This window comes from Rhyacophila brunnea, unplaced genomic scaffold, assembly GCF_057557595.1.
Source record: "Rhyacophila brunnea isolate RB1 unplaced genomic scaffold, BYU_Rbru_1.0 scaffold_1, whole genome shotgun sequence".
NCBI classification, from domain to species: Eukaryota; Metazoa; Arthropoda; class Insecta; order Trichoptera; family Rhyacophilidae; genus Rhyacophila; species Rhyacophila brunnea.
This window is the reverse complement of record NW_028232751.1, coordinates 64031112-64049686: the sequence shown is the minus strand read 5'-3', so window position 1 is coordinate 64049686 and position 18575 is coordinate 64031112. Positions and strand designations below refer to the sequence as shown.

The 18575-nt window shown below is 36.6% G+C and overlaps 1 protein-coding gene across 1 annotated transcript; it reads left to right on the top strand.

Moving 5' to 3' along the window:
* The first annotated feature begins 16962 nt into the window (after positions 1–16962).
* LOC147080092 (protein CFDP2-like) lies at positions 16963–17514 on the top strand. Its single transcript, XM_085946461.1, has one exon. The coding sequence runs from the start codon at positions 16963–16965 to the stop codon at positions 17512–17514; it is 552 nt and encodes a 183-aa protein (XP_085802587.1).
* Positions 17515–18575: the final 1061 nt, after the last annotated feature.

Here is an 18575-nt window from a genome sequence, read left to right as displayed (position 1 = left end):
AATTAGTACAACCATCTTCTTCTTCTATTTGTATGCGTTCCTATATCATTCATCCGATTGCAGTGAAACTTTCTTCAGTCATTGTGCGCACACCCGTGAAGGTTTCTGGATTATTACAACCATCTTCTTCTATTCTATCTTATTGTATGCATGTGCGTTCCTATACCATTCATCCGATTGCGATGAGACTTTCGTCAGTTGCTTTGCGCAATCGGATGAATGGTATAGCAATGCATACGAATAGAAGAAGAAGAGGATGGTTTTACTAATTTAGAAACCTTCGCAGGCGTGCACACAACTCACTAAAGTTTCATCGCAATCGGATTAATGGTATAGGAACGCATACGAATAGAAGAAGATGGAATAGAAAAAAAGAAGAAGATGGTTGTACTAATTCAAAAATCCTTGCTATTGTCCGTGATATTGACTTCCCATATTTCTTTTCTTTGTAAACGCTTCCTTGACTCTTTGGGCTTACGTTTCGATACATATATCAGTTCACCATTCATTATAAATATCGAAAAATACTATGTATTAACCTACAGAGCGATCGACACGAAGTCACTTTAATTTTGTTCAGGCAGACATATTGAAATCCGTATCACATGACCATCAGAGCAGCCGCTGATTGGCTTATTCATTTTAGGGGGATTTGAAATTCACACACCAACTGTTTTAGGAGGTTTTGAAATTAAGCCTAATTTTTTATAATAAATATTGACGGTTTTAGGTCTTTTTTGAAACTATAACTTTGTCTAACACAGTTAGTGGACAAAAAAATATCTCTAAATATATATCTAACTCAAAATTTTATGAAAACCGTTTTAGGGGCTTTTGAAACTAGGCGCTTCATATATTTCTCAGGAGTGTTTTTCAAAATATGCATGAGTCAAGTCGGTTCCGAGTGTTTTAACTTTGATTGTAATGGTTGAAAGTTTCATCTCAAAATATTGTGTTATTATAGGACTATCATATCTTGGCTGCGATTCTCCTCACGCCGCCTTAGCCTCAGGGATGCCATATCTTCCGATTCGGTACATTGAAGAGAAGTCTTAGGACACGATCTGCCCGACGGAGTCACCCACCAACAGGGGATCATTGTACTATGTACAGTTTAAGGTTAGTTGAACCTTCTTTGCGTGCACCGTTGAATTATAACCATTTACTGATTGATATTTCCGTGGTCAAAAGGAGATGTCACAAAAGTGTTATTTTGCAGGAGAATTATTTTAAGCCCTAAAGTTGAATATCAAATCAGTTATTTATATTTTTAATGGAATTTTTGTTTTATACATATTATAAAAGAATAATGTTTATGTAATATGCATATGTTTTGCCTTTTTTTAGTAATTTGTCTAAACATTGACATATACCTATTCTCCTGAATGAAATTCGAGTACTTAGGTACAGTACACTCAGTAATCCGCCGCTCGATTATCTGATCTACTATAATCCGCCGTTATTTTTACTAGTTGTAAGCACAAAATCAAGCTCTATAATTCACCGGAATTCGATTGTCAAATTCAATAGTACGCCGTGTACAAGTATACAACGCAGATGTTATTTCATAGTAGTTATTTCCCGATTAACAAACATGAACGCATCGTATGAAGGTAATTCAGCAGGATGAAGATGAAGATGGGACATGGAGATATTGAAACCCTCAAGAGGTGTAGCATGCGGCTGTGCCGGTCCGTTGCCGTATCTTCACACATTGTGTAAGTCAATAATGATGCACCTTTCACGATGTGTGATACTGCACTTTCTAAACGAGTCTCACGGAAAGCTTGGATTTTCAATCCGGTCGACACGTTTATTGTTTTATAATTTATTAATCTTCGTGGCACCGCATCCGTAGTTTAGTTTTGGCATCTGCATTCATCCGTCCGTAGCTGTTTATGATCTGCGGTGTTCAAATCCAACTTAACAACTTAAAACTGTTAATGTGTCGATCGTTTTAAAACATTTTCAACCCTAAGCATAAAAATCTGACAGTAGACCGGTGCCGCCGGGATCGGATTACATTTATGATGCTAGTTAAGTTTCTCAAGTACCTAATTGGTTGTTTTCGCTGACAAAATTGAAAAAGTATCCACTCATATAGTTAAAATTTCATGTAAAAAATCCAGGCTGAAGTCAGTAGGTACCTACCAGCGTTCATTACAATAAACAACTTCTTTTGTAGTTCATGAATGCCATGCTTGTTTTGGGAAAAAAATCTTATTGTGTATTCTTGTTTGAATTGCGACTTTTTGTGTTATGTGACTGCTCATTTAAAAATATCTATTCTCTGATATAACGAGTGACACTTATAATGAGCAAATTCAGTCGGTCCCATCTTCATCGTAATAACCAAGTTCGACTGTATATAAACCCAGTGACGTCCCTAGACAGAATGCCGGCCCATTTTTATACAGTATTTTTAATCATCCTTTTATGACTCCCAATATCTAAGAAATATGTTGTATGGAGACATTACTAACAAAATATATATCATTAAAACATACAAATTAAATTTAAATATAAAAAGGGAATAAATATAATATAGGTAATTAATTATGTTAGATACTTCATCAAAATTCTTCACCAAATCATCAAGAATCTGAGGTTCTATTTGGTTGATATTTCTGACACATTTGGTTTGTACCAATCAACAATACACAAATTTATTATTTTCACACTATTTATGCATACATGTGTACAGTCCCAGAAGTAGCCGACCTAACAAAAAAAAAAACAAAAAATTTGGGAAAAAATATTTTTATTTCTCTCCGTAGTCTTTTAGGTCGTATCACTTTTCCAGGCGATGTTCGATAGCTTCGATACCCTTTTTATAGTGAGAATCGTCGAGTTCCTCAAAATAGCGATCAACCGCAGACTTGACATCATTGTTGGCATTTTTTTTTACCACCAAGTCATTTTTTCAAGTTTGGATACAGAAAATAATCAGAGGGGGCTAAATCTGGCTAATAGGGCGCGTGTTGAACAATTCACAGAGATTAACAAATAATAATTAAAAACTACTCCTCTCTATCACTTCCGACATCAGGTTCTGCATTCCTATTAATAACGCTGGTTGAGCTCGGCAGAGATTGGTACCAGTGATAAATTCTTGTGATGTCACACCTTTATGCTTTTGTGAACTTATTGATAGAGGCTTATGTGCCTTTGACAATTCATTCGGAAAGTTGGAGCACATCCACAGTAGGTATAGAGACTTTTGCTTGTATATTTATAACAAAGGATTTATTTTTTTATAGAGTCTATAATGTCTATTCATCTATAATAACTAAAGGACGGACATTTGACATTTTTAACCGTCAACCCATAAAAAAACACATTAAAATGGTGGACAAATTCAATATCCTAAGGAGACTTTTGCCCAAATTATTCTTAGTATGGATTTCTACAATTTGTCAGTTGTTTTTTCTGCCAGCAAAGGTGCGAAGGTACTTATCATAATTATCTTGCGAAAATAATTTTAGCTGAGCGGCGTATTGCAAACAATTGATAATAACATGTACCTATTAAGATTCTCGAGTTACCACTTTTATTCTTCTTTTTATCACAGCAATTTTATTGTAAGCAATAGTGAACCATTTTATACAATGCGTATAAAATACGTGTTTTAATAATTATATTTCTAAGAACTTTTTCGTAGGTACGTACAAGTACTATGCGTACAAATACCAATTAATTGATACCTACAAATATTGAAAGTTTTTGTGCGTGGACCTTGAAATATTCAAAAAGTATCATATTGCTACCATTACCAAGTATGTGTATAGTATCAAAACAATAGGTTTTCTGGAAATATTCGTTTGAATAATTATTATATAAGTAATTATAATATATTGTGTATTGCGTCAGCCGTAATTGCATTCTTCTAAAGGTTTTGCACTTACGTTCATTATAAATATTACGTTAATACATTTAGATTTAGAATATTACAGAGCTACTAATCCGCAATGCCACACATTTTACTACTTACCGTGATTAAATTAGTTATAAAACCTTAAGTAGATAAAATGTAGGTTACCGTTAATTTAAAAAAAAGTCACCGCCCGTCCCATTTAAAGTTACATATAAATTGTACGTAATGCATTTCACCGTGGCACAGTTTGCGGTGAGCTTTCTATCGGAAAGAGATGACCGTATACTATAAGATAAGGTATCCAATTTTATTAGATTCAATATGAATATTAATTCAATTTTCATAGCTAAATAAAGATCCCTTCTAAATTTTAAGCTACAGTATGTAAGCATCCCTAAGAGAAAATCAGTCGGATAGAGCCACGGATAATATCCATACAGCCGAAAGTAAAGGAGTCTCAAAAATTTCTTTTGGACTCTCTCCACCATAAGGCCGTACTTCAACTGATGCGGGGCCCAAACGACAGACCCACTCTCAAGTCTGCTTCTAACTAAGGAGTTATAGAGAATTTTTAGTACCGTAACATCCGAAAAGACCCAGGAAGTACGCAAGACAAAGCCCAACATCTTTAGCGCCTTTTTACAAATGGTATCTATATGACCACTAAACGTCAGTTTACCGTCAAACGTAATTCCAAGATCTCTTACAGATGATATTCGCGAGAGAACTCTGCCATGCATCGAGTACTGGAAAAACAATACTCGTGAGGCTTTAGTAAAAGATAAAACATTGCATTTATCAATATTGAAGTCCGGTTTGTTACGCCTGCCCCAATCTAATATATCGTCGGATAGTGGCAGAAGACGATAAGTCAAAAATTGGCTGATTTGAGTTATGAATGCAGAATGATAAAGATTAACACGCTCTATCGTCTGAAAAAACAAGCTCCGCCAAAGTCCATGTAGTTGTGACATAATTTAAAGAATTCAATACGTATTAAGTCACTTTCTTTCATACTTCATAGTGGCAAATAACAATAAGATGACTTAACGTTATTTGGCTTCAAGCTTCTAGTCACTTGTCCGTTATTTATATTGACATATTGTCTATGCCACACACAGCTTGCAACGATTTGACAGTTGGTTCTGAATGTTGACGTTTCGCGCGTATTTATATATCTCATATTTTCTACAATTGTGCTTGTAATCTATTGTATAATTGTTTTTATCGACGTGTATAATTTAAGATTGGAAAATATTATGTTTCTGTATGGGCAACAGAATAAAATAAGGGAGCATGTAAAAGGTAAGCAACATAATTCAACATAACCTCAAAATGAAGTTTGCTCTACAATTATTGATTATTTGTGTACTGATATCATGTTTCTATGACGTATTTTTATGTAATCGGAAAGACATTCTTACTAACGCATATGTTTTATTTATATTTTAGATGATGCACACCAAAGTGATGTTGTAGATGGAGACAATATTAATAATAATCCTACTACTTTAATGGCAACAGGTTTGTAGGACAACAGTTAAGTTTTTTAGCTCGTTCATTAGGTACTTACAAATTATATTATAGCCTCAGGAAGGTTTCAGTAGCATAATATAAGTTGTTGATGAAAAAGTGTTTAGGTAGGTACTTTACGCTTGATCTACTTTCATCTTTATAATGCTAACATTATGCATTTGATTACAGAAGACGGATCGATAAATGATGAAGTTGACTTGGAGAATATGCCGATAATCATGCGCTGACGAACATAATACTTGCGGTGACAACGGCAGCAAAATAATGAGTCAAATGGGAATGAAATTGGAAACTGAAAACTTGATAGTTTAATCGCTAAGCCCGGGGTGGGCTCATCTCCTCTTGTTTGTCTTGAATTGCCAGTCGGATACAATGTCAGTATTTTCTAATTCATCTGGTCATGGTCTCTCCACGTGCGATTGTTACTCTGGTTTTACCATCCACCCAGTCTTAATAATTACTAATAATTAATAATGACAAAACATCGAGAGCGTCGACAGCTTCAAGTACCTGGGGGTACACATCACGGGAGATAGAATTTTACAGAAAGAGCTCGCTATCCGCATGGGAATGGCTGGAGTAACATTGAATTCGATGCGAAATGTCTGGGACTCACGATTGTACTCGGTCAAAACCAAATGCCGCCTATTTGACGCTTGCATTCTGATGGTGCTGCTTTACGGTAGCGAATCATGGCACCTTACAAAGGCTCAGAGCAACCGTATACTGAGCTTCGAAAACAGATGTTTGCGATGAATACTGGGTGTGCGGTTGTATGACTTTAGGATCGAGGAGATAAGAGAATGCACCAAACAAGAGGCGACGTTGGACCTGGCTCGGCCACGTGCTGCGGATGCCAGAAGAGAACCTCAACTTGGCTTGCCTGTTGTCAAGCCGACCGGACTCCGGCGTCCTGGAAGGCCGCTAAATACTATCTATAGAGGGTTTACAGTGGAGCTACGAGATGCTGCTTTTTACCTGGAACGTAGCAAAAAGACTGGCGAGCGACAAGGATTCTTGGAGGCGCCGCATGGTGTCCATATGCTCCAATTAAGGGGCGGATATGGCCAAAGAAGACGAAGAAAGAGCTTCGAGCGCAAAGGGGATTTTATTTTAAGGAATGCAGACAGTGCTGCTCCAAAAACCCAAAGGGTACGAATTGCTGACGGCAAACTGCGCAAGGACTCAAAATAATACCACTTTTATCAAAATGAATTAAAAGAAAGTATTTGCCAAATTTCTTTCTTAAATCTCCATACTGTTTATCCACCTGTTATCCGATGTTTTTAATAAATAAATTAAATACTGTTCTCGAACCCTTCGAGGTTGGCTTTGATGAAGCGGAAATGATCTCTTAATTATATTTTAAGTTTTCTTAATTAATTTTATAGGGTAATTGTTAATTTTAATTGTTTTCATAAATTATTTTTGTGTAATCATCATCCCCATACTGTTTATCCACCTCTAATCCAATGTTCTGATAAATAAATTAAATAAAAATGTATTCTTTTTATTATTTTTACCTAGTACTAGTACATACAAAAATATCAAATTACTTCTATACCTACCTAATAGTATCCACCTACCTAATATTATTTCTGTTTTAATTTATATTTTATTTTAAATTGGCCAGTTTCTATTATTATTAGAGTCCAATGTATTACTACTCAACTACAACATTTTATGTTTGACTATTCTATTAACTCAAAAATCGTTGTGGCAAAAAACGTTAATTCACCTTTTTATAAACTCAAAAAACTAATTATTATTACTATAAAAAAGACTTGACAATACCTACTCAAATCAAATTCATAAATGATTACCGAATATCATCAAGTAGTAAGTTTAGGTAAAAATGTTTAAACTATTTAATAAATAGAGAGGTTTCAAATTCTTGAATTTAGAAAAAGACGATTATCTCAAAACAAGGTTTTTTGACTTAACGCCTTTTGCCACTATACCGACGATATTATCTATATCAAGTTGGAGTTGACGACAATCGTCCAAGGTGACAACTTCCATGAAGAGTTTCAAGTCGTCAGCAAACAACAAAAACATAGCATTTTTAATTACCAATGCTATGTCATTTATAAAAATCGTGAACAGCAACGGTCCTAAGTTTGAGCCCTGGGGGACACCAGAAAATGTGTAAAAGGTCTGTGACTGATAAAGGCCGTACGAAACGTATTGTTGACGGTTCCTAAAATAACTCCCGAATAGCTTCAAAAATCGATCCGACAATCCAATAAGTTGGAGCTTTTCCATTAGAATATCGTGATCGACTTTGTCAAATGCCTTCGAGAAATCATTGTAAGAACAGTCAACCTGGCTGCCTCTATCTAGTACTGACGACACATAATCAGTGAATACCATCAGGTTGGTTTCCGTTGATCGGCCTGCTCTAGATCCATGCTGTTCATTCATTATAAATGAGTCAATTTTTGGAGAAATCATGCTGTGCATGATCATCTCCAGAACTTTTGCTGGAGCAGAGAGAACAGCTACCGGCCTGTAGTTTTCTACTGACGACTCTGTACCACTCTTTTGAATTGGAGTCACCTTCGACATCTTCCATATTTCCGGAAAGATACCTGTCTCCATTGTAAAATTATATATATATGCAAGTGGGCCTTTGACAAAATCAACACACCCCTTTAAAAAAAAATGTAGGGACGTTATCCGGTCCCAAAGAGCGCGTATTCTTAAGTTGTTTAATAAATCTATACACGTCACCTTCATCAATTGGAAAGATGTCAATGGATTGGGCACCACACGATCGTTTTCTTGACGTAGACGGACCTGAAATGACCAGCAAATGCTTCTGCCATTCTATGTCCAGTCACCTCTTCGCCCTTCCAAGTCATAGAATTGGCAAATCCACCATCCTTTCTTAATGATTTTATATAATCCCAAAACGATTTAGGATTTTCGCGAATGAATGGCCGATTCCATATATGTTCGATAGGCCAGCCGAACAGCTTGTCTCACTCTCATACGATAAAGGCCAAACATTTCATAGTCATGCTGACCATGCTTAGCCTTCCAGGCTGTATGATAGTAGTGTTTGACTCTAATGTCTCTAATAATCTCCCGAGAAAGCCACTTCGGATATCGTCTTCCACCTCGACATAGTGACTTCCTTGAAAAACATTTATTAAACACATTATATACAACATTATAAATTAATTATTAAATGACATATTTGATTACATTTCAAATCACAATCATCACACGCAACTGGTTTTTCTCCTGAATGTGTAAGTTTATAAGTTCTTAAACAACGTATTCAATACGTTGCTGCCAAAAGTTGGTAAGTCGATAGTTTAGGTATTTGGTTTTGGCCATCGCGATAACGGATGTGTCAGCTGATGAATTGTCCTGATGAAACGAAACTTTCTTTTTCGCCAAATGCGGTTGTTTTTTCATGATTTCATCACTCAAACGCTGCAATAAGTTTGCATAATACAAGCCGTTGATTGATTTTCCTTTCTGAAGATAATCAATGAAAATTACTCCACGCGCATACCAAAAATCTGACGCCATGACCTCGCCTGCAGACGGAACTGTCTTTGCCTTCTTTGGAGCCGATTCTTCCCTTTCAGTCGATTGTTTTGACTGTTCTTTAATCTCAGGTGTGAAGTGATGGACCCATGTTTCATCCATAGTTATGAATGGACAAACGGACAACCGCTGGACGAATACAGTCATTCAGTGGTACCCTAGGGACAATAAGCGGTCACAGGGGCGCCCCAAAACCCGCTGGATTGACGAACTTGTCAGGTTCGGTGGAAGTACGTGGCAGATGACACATCCCTGTTACAGGCGGGCTTCTCCCGGTGTAAAATAATCATTTAATAACTGTAAGCCGAAATGTAACCCTAACCTCTAGAAACGGCTTCATAAAACATCTAATCTGATTCCTTGCTCAACTACGTAAATATTTTATTCATATGTAAAGACCTTCGTCCGGTGCGTGAAGATCACTTACTGGGCGGAGGTGTAATTAAGATAAATTTTAAAGTTTAAGTGATGATGGATGAAAGAGATAATTTTAAGACTAAATAAAATATATAAGTAAGAATTTAAATATTATAATTTTTTTGCCGCGCATTGCGCAACGCTAAAATCTCGCGCGCCGGCACCGAAATCCAGTCTCGTGATTCGCCGAATCCAAAGATCATCCAATCGGATTTGGCCAATCACGAGAGCTCTTTGGTGAGTCGGCGTGGGTTCGGAGGAATTTCAAAAAAGCGAACCCCGAGAGAAAAGTTAGTGATCGTCCTTTATTCAAAGTATACGGACCTGATGACTGTAACTATAAAAACCAGAAAATAAACTAAAGACCACGTTACGAACAAGAAAGACCTTGAATCCGGGGTTCTATCGACACCTGAGCTAGCCACTGGAACCCTGGATATCTCGCAGGGAAAAGAAACGAACCGAGAAGAGTGGAGGGAGCTGGGGAGGCCTGAAAAAATATATATATATATATATATATATAAATATAGAATACACACTGTTTATGCAGTACTTACAAGTGAAAAGTAATCCCATGTTCCTAGATGTATTTTGACATCGTTTTACCGAACAACATATATACCTATTCCGAGTTTCTTGGAGATGTTTGACTGCCGTTTTGGCCATGCACTTGGTAAAACATTCCTCACTAAAATCGCTCGGCCAAATGATACGAAAGGTGAAACAATATTTGATAATTTCATTTCATTTGACCAGTCGCCAAAAATCTTAGTGAGTTAATAAAATCAAAGGTTTTGTTAATTGTTATTGTTTTGTCGAAATGTCAAAATAAGCGGCCATCATAGACTAGTTCATAGAATAGACCTATATTCCAAAACTCTATTAGTCTATGGTTTTCTGAAACTTCACAATATTTTTAGGTAGGAGGTAAAAAAAATCTATCGGAAGAAGAAAACATATTTTAAATAGAGAGTTTGACTAGTGATAATAGTGGGTAAATTATAATTTATTAATAATAATTATTCATGACGTCCCGCAATTATTTTTGTTTATTACCCCAATACTCTATTATTATCTATTGTTTGAAAAATGAAAACAAAGAACTGCCAGAGTTGTCAGACGTCAGTTCAGTGTTGCCATGTCTACTGAAATTTCAGTAGATCTACTGATATTTTTTGCCAATATACTGAATTTTTGATTTTTTTTCGAAATTCAAGAAATCTACTGATATTTGTGTTTCTCCATAATTGTAAGTTTACTGATGATTATTTTAATAATAAACTTGAAATGATTTACGCACGATCATTTTTAATGTGTTACACTTCTAAATTGACAAAGAAAGCATTGTAACTCTACCCAAGAGCGCCATTTTACCCATTAATATCATCATTGTTTACAATAAATTAATATTATTAGTTATTTTTATCCTTATTAGTCGTAAATTATATCTAATATACTATGTTTTCGATATTTTATGAAATCTACTGAATTTTTTGTCAAAATCTACTGAAATTTTAAATTTTGACTTGGCAACACTGCGTCAGTTTGACAATTGATACGGTCGAGGTGAGTCGATTTCTGTGCAATTTATACGTTTTACTTAATTTAAAATAATGCCAAACGCCAGGAATTTCACAGAATTGGAACGGGTAAGCGAAAAACTTTTCTAATAATTAATTGCATACATTTATTTTGATTCTTACATTAATACACTTGTATTTTTCTAAGATTGTAAAAGACATTCCGAAGTAAATTAGTAACATTATTTAGAATGTCATCTTCTGTAGCATAACAGTGCTCCGTAACTTAGTTAGCAATTATGAAATTGGTCTCCCGTTAAGTAAAAAATACCACACATAACTAAATTTGTATTTTTCTTTATTTTCAGAGCATTGCCGATGAACTTCAAAGACGGTGGTGAAGAGCGCCGGCCAGAGACGGGGTGCCGGTTGTGATGGTCAATGATCAGCCCCTCGTAGACCAGCCCCTCGCAGACGAGTCGCCATCAGTACACAGAGTAAGCAATTTTCGGTACTGTTCGGTTATACCGGAGGCAGCGGAAAACGCATTTTGAAAATAGTCGATAAACTGGATTATTTGTTAGTTTGGGTTAGTTTAGGTTCGGTTAGGTTGGGTTAGGTTAGGTTAGGTTTGGTTAGGTTAACCTAACAAATAATCCAGTTTATCGGCTATTTTCAAAATGCGTTTTCCGCTGCCTCCGGTATAACCGAACAGTACCCAATTTTCTTAATATGTTTTCTAATATATTTAAGTAGGTTTTTTAACAACATTAGGATTGTTGTTTATTAAACATTTTCTGTTCCATTTTTGGCACGATTTAACCTGTGATTTTGTTTCTGTATAATATTATTCAAACTTAAACCGTATTATTGTGGTATTATAATTTTTTCACAGTTAAAAATGTATTTTTCTTTATTTTCAGAACCGTGTGACAGATATAATCCGTTATTGGGAAGGATTAGGGGCCAGCGAGGTGGTGGCCCTGATGATGCGGCACCGACCGGCATCGCCAGAAGTTGCTCAAGGGGAAGTAATGCCCCCCCCGCCTGAAGAACCACAGCCACAGCAGTATAATAACGTGGAAGTACAACCCCAACCCGAAGAGCCACAGCCATTGGTGGCGAGGGTAAGCAATTTTTATACTTCTTTAGGCGCGTTTGGGAAAACAGATCAGAGTGTATTTTTGGCCTGTGACACGCTGATGTAACACATAATTTATTTTGTTTGTATTGTAATTTATATTGCATTCGGGTTGCGTAATACTTTCCAAACGTCATTTTTAATATAATTTATATTTTTATTCGAAATCAAATTTTGTTCTGCCGTCTTGAAAGTTAAATCCGAACGAAAATCGTATTGTTGAAAATTATCTATCACACGATAGCCGGGTAATCGGAGATAGTCATCATGTTCGTTTAGAGCAGGGGTTGACAAACTTTTTCGTCAAAGGGGCAATTTTTTGAACTAAATTAGTACTGTTGTTTTTTAAACATCTTTGGCAGCATTTAATATCTATATTTTCTCTAAATAATATTATTTAATTATTAAAGCCCCATTGCCATATTATTATTGTATGTGTAGTTTGCAATACTTTTCTATTATATATTGTTACATTTTTTAATAAACATTGCTATCGACTTAAATATAATCTGGACAGTATTTTGCTCAATTAAATTAAAACAGCATTTAAACATTGTGCATTTGTTTACAGGTAGGTGTGTGTCGGTCAATACTAAAAATCGGACTCTTAATTATTTGATAATATCACTTACGACATGCTTTTCTTTGTTACAGAGAAGGGGACGGCCGCGGCTAGTGCCAAATGGCGAGCCGAGGCCGAGGGGAAGACGGGTTCGGCGAAGCCCCGAGTTCACGGGAGTAAGTTATTATTTTAATTGTTTTTGATAATCATTAAGTGCATGGCTGTAATAACTAACAAAAATATTTGATACCTAGCTAATTTACGAGTATAAATCTTCGATCAGCATTGTCTTGCGGAGATGTTTTTGCCGACATTTCTGATTATCTTGTCAAATATAGCGGCACAAGAGTAATAATTGAACCCTTCTCTGGACAAATAGCATTATCCTTGTTCTTAATTTTGAGATATTAATGGTTTAAACTCTAATACTCCTAATGCCATCTGTTGTTGAGATTAGTCATCAATAATTAATTGTGTGTTGTGCTGTTTTAGAGTTTTAAAGGTAAAAGTCTAATGTTCCTATTTCTTTTTTTTTCAGGTATACGAAACCCGTCGCTGGGTGAGACGTAATCGAGCGGAAGTAATAATTATCTCAGACTCAGACTAAATGCGCCCGGCTGAACCTACCAGTACCACTTCTTCTTATTCTTCTTCTTTGGCCATATCCGCCCCTTAGCTGGAGCATATGGACACCACGCGGCGCCTCCAAGAATCCCTGTCGCTCGCCAGTCTTCTTGCTTCGTTCCAAGTCAAACCAGCATCCCGTAGCTCCGCCGTATACACTCTGTAGGCTGTATTTAGCGGCCTTCCAGGACGCCGGAATCCGGTCGGCTTGAAGAACAGGCAAGCCAGGTTGAAGTTCTCTTCTGGCATCCGCAGCACGTGGCCGAGCCAGGTCCAACGTCGCCTCTTCACTTTCAGCGTGATGAGAGGCTGCTTGGTGCGTTCTCTTATCTCCTCTTTGCTCCTCAAGTCATACCACCGCACACCCAGTATTCGTCCCAAACATCTGTTTTCGAAGCTCAGTATACGGTTGCTCTGAGCCTTCGTAAGGTGCCAACCAGTACCACTACGCTACCATAAAATATGAGAATGAAGACTTTTTAAAGAATTTACAAGACTATTTAGTTATTATTATATTGTTAATGTTTAGAAAGTTATCAAACACTTGAATTTATAATTTTAGGAATTTTTTGATTAGCAATACTATTATCGTCATTATTTAAGATATAATATTTAAAAACTTACAATTTACTACTGGGTACTTATATTCATGTGATATTAATATAATTTTTATAGTCAATTTTGAATTACCTTGCCATTTAATATGTGATAAAATCTCGACTGTCGATAGTAGATAAATAAATATCAATACGTTAGAGGAAGAACCACGGAAGTCACGTTTGGACTTTTGTTCAGGAGAGTGATTTTAGTGTAGGTTAAATGTTTGAAACTCTATAACTTTTTAAAGAACTATAGTAATTAGGATCTGTAAACGGTATTATTCATAATTAAATTTATTTTTGACCATAGTATAGATAGAAATACCATTTTATTTAGAATTAATAAATTAATGGACTTCCGTGTTTTATGTTCTAACACATAATGTAGAAGTACCATTAAGCAACACTTCACCTATAGATAATACACGGAAGTCCATATAGGTATAAATTATTTTTATTTCCTGTACATCATATTATTAATAATTATTTTATTATAAATACACAAAATATTTCAGTAAGTCTAAACATGAAAAGGAATTATATATTTTTTAATTTACATAAGTACAAGATTATTTGAAGTTTATTATTGCTCTAGAAAAAAATCAACGCAATGAGAATTATTCCGGGACATCAGCTGATGAGGAATTATGTGGAATTCTATCATAAATTTCTTGAAATTCTGGAGATATCCATTGTTTCATAGTTTGCAGATCTTAACCGGACACGGTGGTTTTGCCTCGAATCTCTTGGTCTAATAGAATCTCCGACTTGCTTATGTGCCGAATTGCAGGATGCCGATCACATCCTCAGGGAGTGTCCCCATATTATGTCGGTTGAAAGGGAAGAGCTTCTCAAGTCGGTTCGACCGTCAGTTGGACCGGTCGGCCATTGCGACTTGGTATCTACGGGGGAAAATTTGTCAGCTTTTAAAAAGTTTGCGGCGTTTTACGGCGAGCAAGAAGGCCGGAGGTTCACAGTTTGGAAATATTCATCGGAGAACTTTGCCTTATAACGTAGATAACCAACGCCGTCTTAAGATATAAATCAAAAAGAAAATAAAGGTGTGCCATCAATATTCTTTTTTCGAGCCACAAAAGGAGCTGAAGATGATGCATACAAAGAGCAATAATTGTTTTAGATGTCCCTACAAACTGAACCCAATCCCATGGAGTAACAATCTGCATACCGTTCAGCATCTTTTTTGACGTTCTGTTATAGAGTGGTCAGTGTTTATCTCAATGTGTGTATGGCCTCGTAATAGGAATTTGTGATTTATGATTTTCAGCGTAGGAATGGTTTTCAGAAACCAGGTATATGAAAAAACAATCATGATATTCCTATTTTGGCCAGGGCAATTAATTATCATACCAAATCGTCAGCTCTTCAATATTTGCTAAAACATTGCTAGATACCCATTTCATCAAGCAGCAGCCGATCTTATAGTCACCCCTTCCACTTTTTATTTCATCCACATACGTGTTGTGTCTCACTCACCACTTGCATCATCGTAAATTGTAAAATTCAGGGTCCACAATTTTCTCAGATGGAAACTATATGGAGTAGGTAAACACTTCTCCAAGTCAACCATTATTACTTTCATACTGGTAATTTTTTCTGTTGCAAGAGTTTTATCAATCTTATTTAATTGCAGCTGCCTCCTGTATGTGGTCTTCCAAAAGGTGTCTTTGAATTTCTTTTTCTTCAAAAGAAATATGTATTGACATCTTTAAGACTCATCTTAGGGCTATCGCAGGCATCACAGGTATCATTGCTTGGCAAATCAAACCCGAATTATTTTTTAATTTATTTAATTAAAAATCCATTTTGAATAGCTATATGGCGATAGAGCCACAATTTTGGGTTCATTTATGTGGTTATATTCTTTGAAGAATAAATCAAACATTTTTGTAATGCATATTTATGTATAACTAGCCGTATCACCCGGCGCTGCCCGGGAGTTACGTAGAGTGCAAGGGATTGAAATAAAAAAATATATATAATATTTTAGATTTTTATTTTTTTTTTACATTTATTGCATTTAAATATATAAAAAAGTAGTAAAAATTCTATTTATTCGAAGCAGTGAAGCATTCCGATCTACGCGTAACACGTCGCCCGCGCCAACCTGGCGGTTATTAATTTTTCTAGTCTAACTTTGCCATTTGACCTCCAATCAAGCTGAAATAAACGCCAATATTTTTTAAATGTACACATTCTAGCGACATTTTCAATAAAAAATGGGGGTTGCAGCATTAACTTCCGCGTTTCAAGACCTTGTACGCGGCAATTTTTTTCCGCCAAAACTGTAAAACTGTCCCCGGGGTGCAACGGGTTAAATCTGAAATAAGAGACCCCGACCACCCACTCCGGCTCGTCAGCCCCCGTCTACGGTCCAAATTTTGTCGAAATCCGGCGGCGCGCGTGGATTTTTACAAAGAAAAACGAAAATTATAGTATAGATAACACGTACCTACCTAACGTTTGATGAACTTCCGTGTTTATGGAATTATTATAATGGCTTATTAACATTTTTCTTAGAGCATAAACATCGTAAAAAGGACACCTGTTGTTTATGCACTAAAGTGAATTGGACTTCAGTGATTTATTAATTATTAGCTATATCGGTTAATTTACTACTTATGGACTTCAGTGTTTCATTCATTTGTGTAATGAAATAAAAGAAAATTTTCTGCATATTTAACTCAGAAACGGTAAAAACTGGACTTCCGTGGTTAATCCTCTAACGTACAGATATATAGTATGAAACTTATTTACTGTGATCGAATGTCTCGTTTATGTAGACATTTTTATGAAGTACAAACACCTAATAAAGTATTTTCTTATTATGTATCGAATCAATTACCAATTCCTAGAATGCTGCCTTATCTGTTATATTGTTGTTATATTAAAAACTCTGATAAACTTTTGCAATTATTTTCTGCCTTTTTATTTCACATTCCATTTCCACTTTGATATACATATTCTTCAGAAATACTTTCTCAATACAAGTTAATGTTCTCGGGATCAGTGAGTGTCGACTCACTGGCATTGGCGAGAAGTTTATTCGTGGGTTTCGTCTATTGTACTCCGGACACGCCACATTGCGACGTAGTGGAGTCGGATTGCTGATGTCCAAGGAAGCCTGCAAGTGCCTCACCAGCTGGGAACCTATCTCCGAACGTCTACTCCGTGCTACTTTCAAGACCAAGTCGGGCTCCATCACTTTTCTGCAGTGCTATGCTCCCACAGAGGCTGCTAGCGATACAGATAAGGATACATTCTACGAAAGTTTGGCGGAAGCCGCTGGAAATATCCCCAGCTGTGATCATGCAGTTATACTTGGTGATCTAAATGCCAAAGTAGGATCAGACACCTTGCGTGGACCTTTTGTGCTGGGAAAACATGGCCTTGGCCAAATGAACGATAATGGTTCCCGTCTGGTAGATTTTGCCTCAATGAATGGTCTTGTGATTGGTGGTAGTCTTTTCCCTCATAAGACCATCCACAAATATACATGGACATCGCCAGACGGTAATACAAGAAACCAGATCGACCACATTTTGGTCAAAGCGAAATACCGGCATGAACTGCTAGACGTGCGGACATATAGAGGTGCAGACATCCACAGTGACCACGAACTCTTGGTCGGAAAATTCCGTATAGACCTTGATACCGTATAAACCATGGCATCCTCAGAGGATCCAAGGCCATGAGGCCTGAATCATCATTGGGCTGATTCATGCAAACATGAACAGATCGACTGCGAGGCAAATTTCTAGCCCGTAAGCAAATAGTAATTATTAATATCATTTTTTAATATTATTACCTACATTAGCCTTCATCCAATTTTGACCAATAGGTATTAAATTCGTACACTTACCTACATAAATATTGAAAGCAAAGTTCCCAGCCATACAATGTACCTAACACCTAGAATATCTGATTTGAGATTATTTTGAAAAAATATGTATTTGTACCTAGTTCAAATATTTCAAAATATGTACCTACCTAGCAAAGAAATACAGCCCTTTCAAAGCAGGTACCTAAAAAAGGTCTGGCTGACTATTGCTATGGTGAGCGAAATTCTCAGAAATAAGCCAGGTACATAATATACAGAGTGTTTTTGTCATTTTTCAGTGACAGAATTTGTTTTATTTTATTCTTGCCTAGAGTTGACCTGCTCTCCAAAAAGGGATTATGCAGTCAGTTTTCGAACTCTCGAGGGTGATGTCGGCCGGCGCCGCGCTCGCCGACGTCCCCGCCATTTTAAATTTTTTTTTTTTTAAATATTTTGTAAGCTGTACTTATATTCCGAACAATAAACGCCCTGTTTTCGCCTGTACTTCCGCGTTGTCAATCAACATAAACATGTCCCCGAAAGAAGAAGCAGACGATATAACCGTGACTTGACATCTGACATTACATCATCAGGGGGGTCCAGCGCTCTCATCCTTCAATTTACCCCACCCCCCCTTTCGGAGGTAACAACCTCAAACGAGTCCCAAAACCCAAAAGGACAGTCAGACTCGATGTGGAAAAACTGAAAAGTACCCGTGTGCGTGCAACCTATGAGATGGAGCTGCGGAAGCGCTTATATGATGCTTGAACCCTCACGTCTTCCATCGACTCGGATCCCTTGGAAGGAAAATGGATATTATTCCGGGATGCTATAATGAGCTCCGCAACTACTGCCTTAGGAGAGCGGCATACGCACAGGCCGGACTGGATGTCACCTCATACA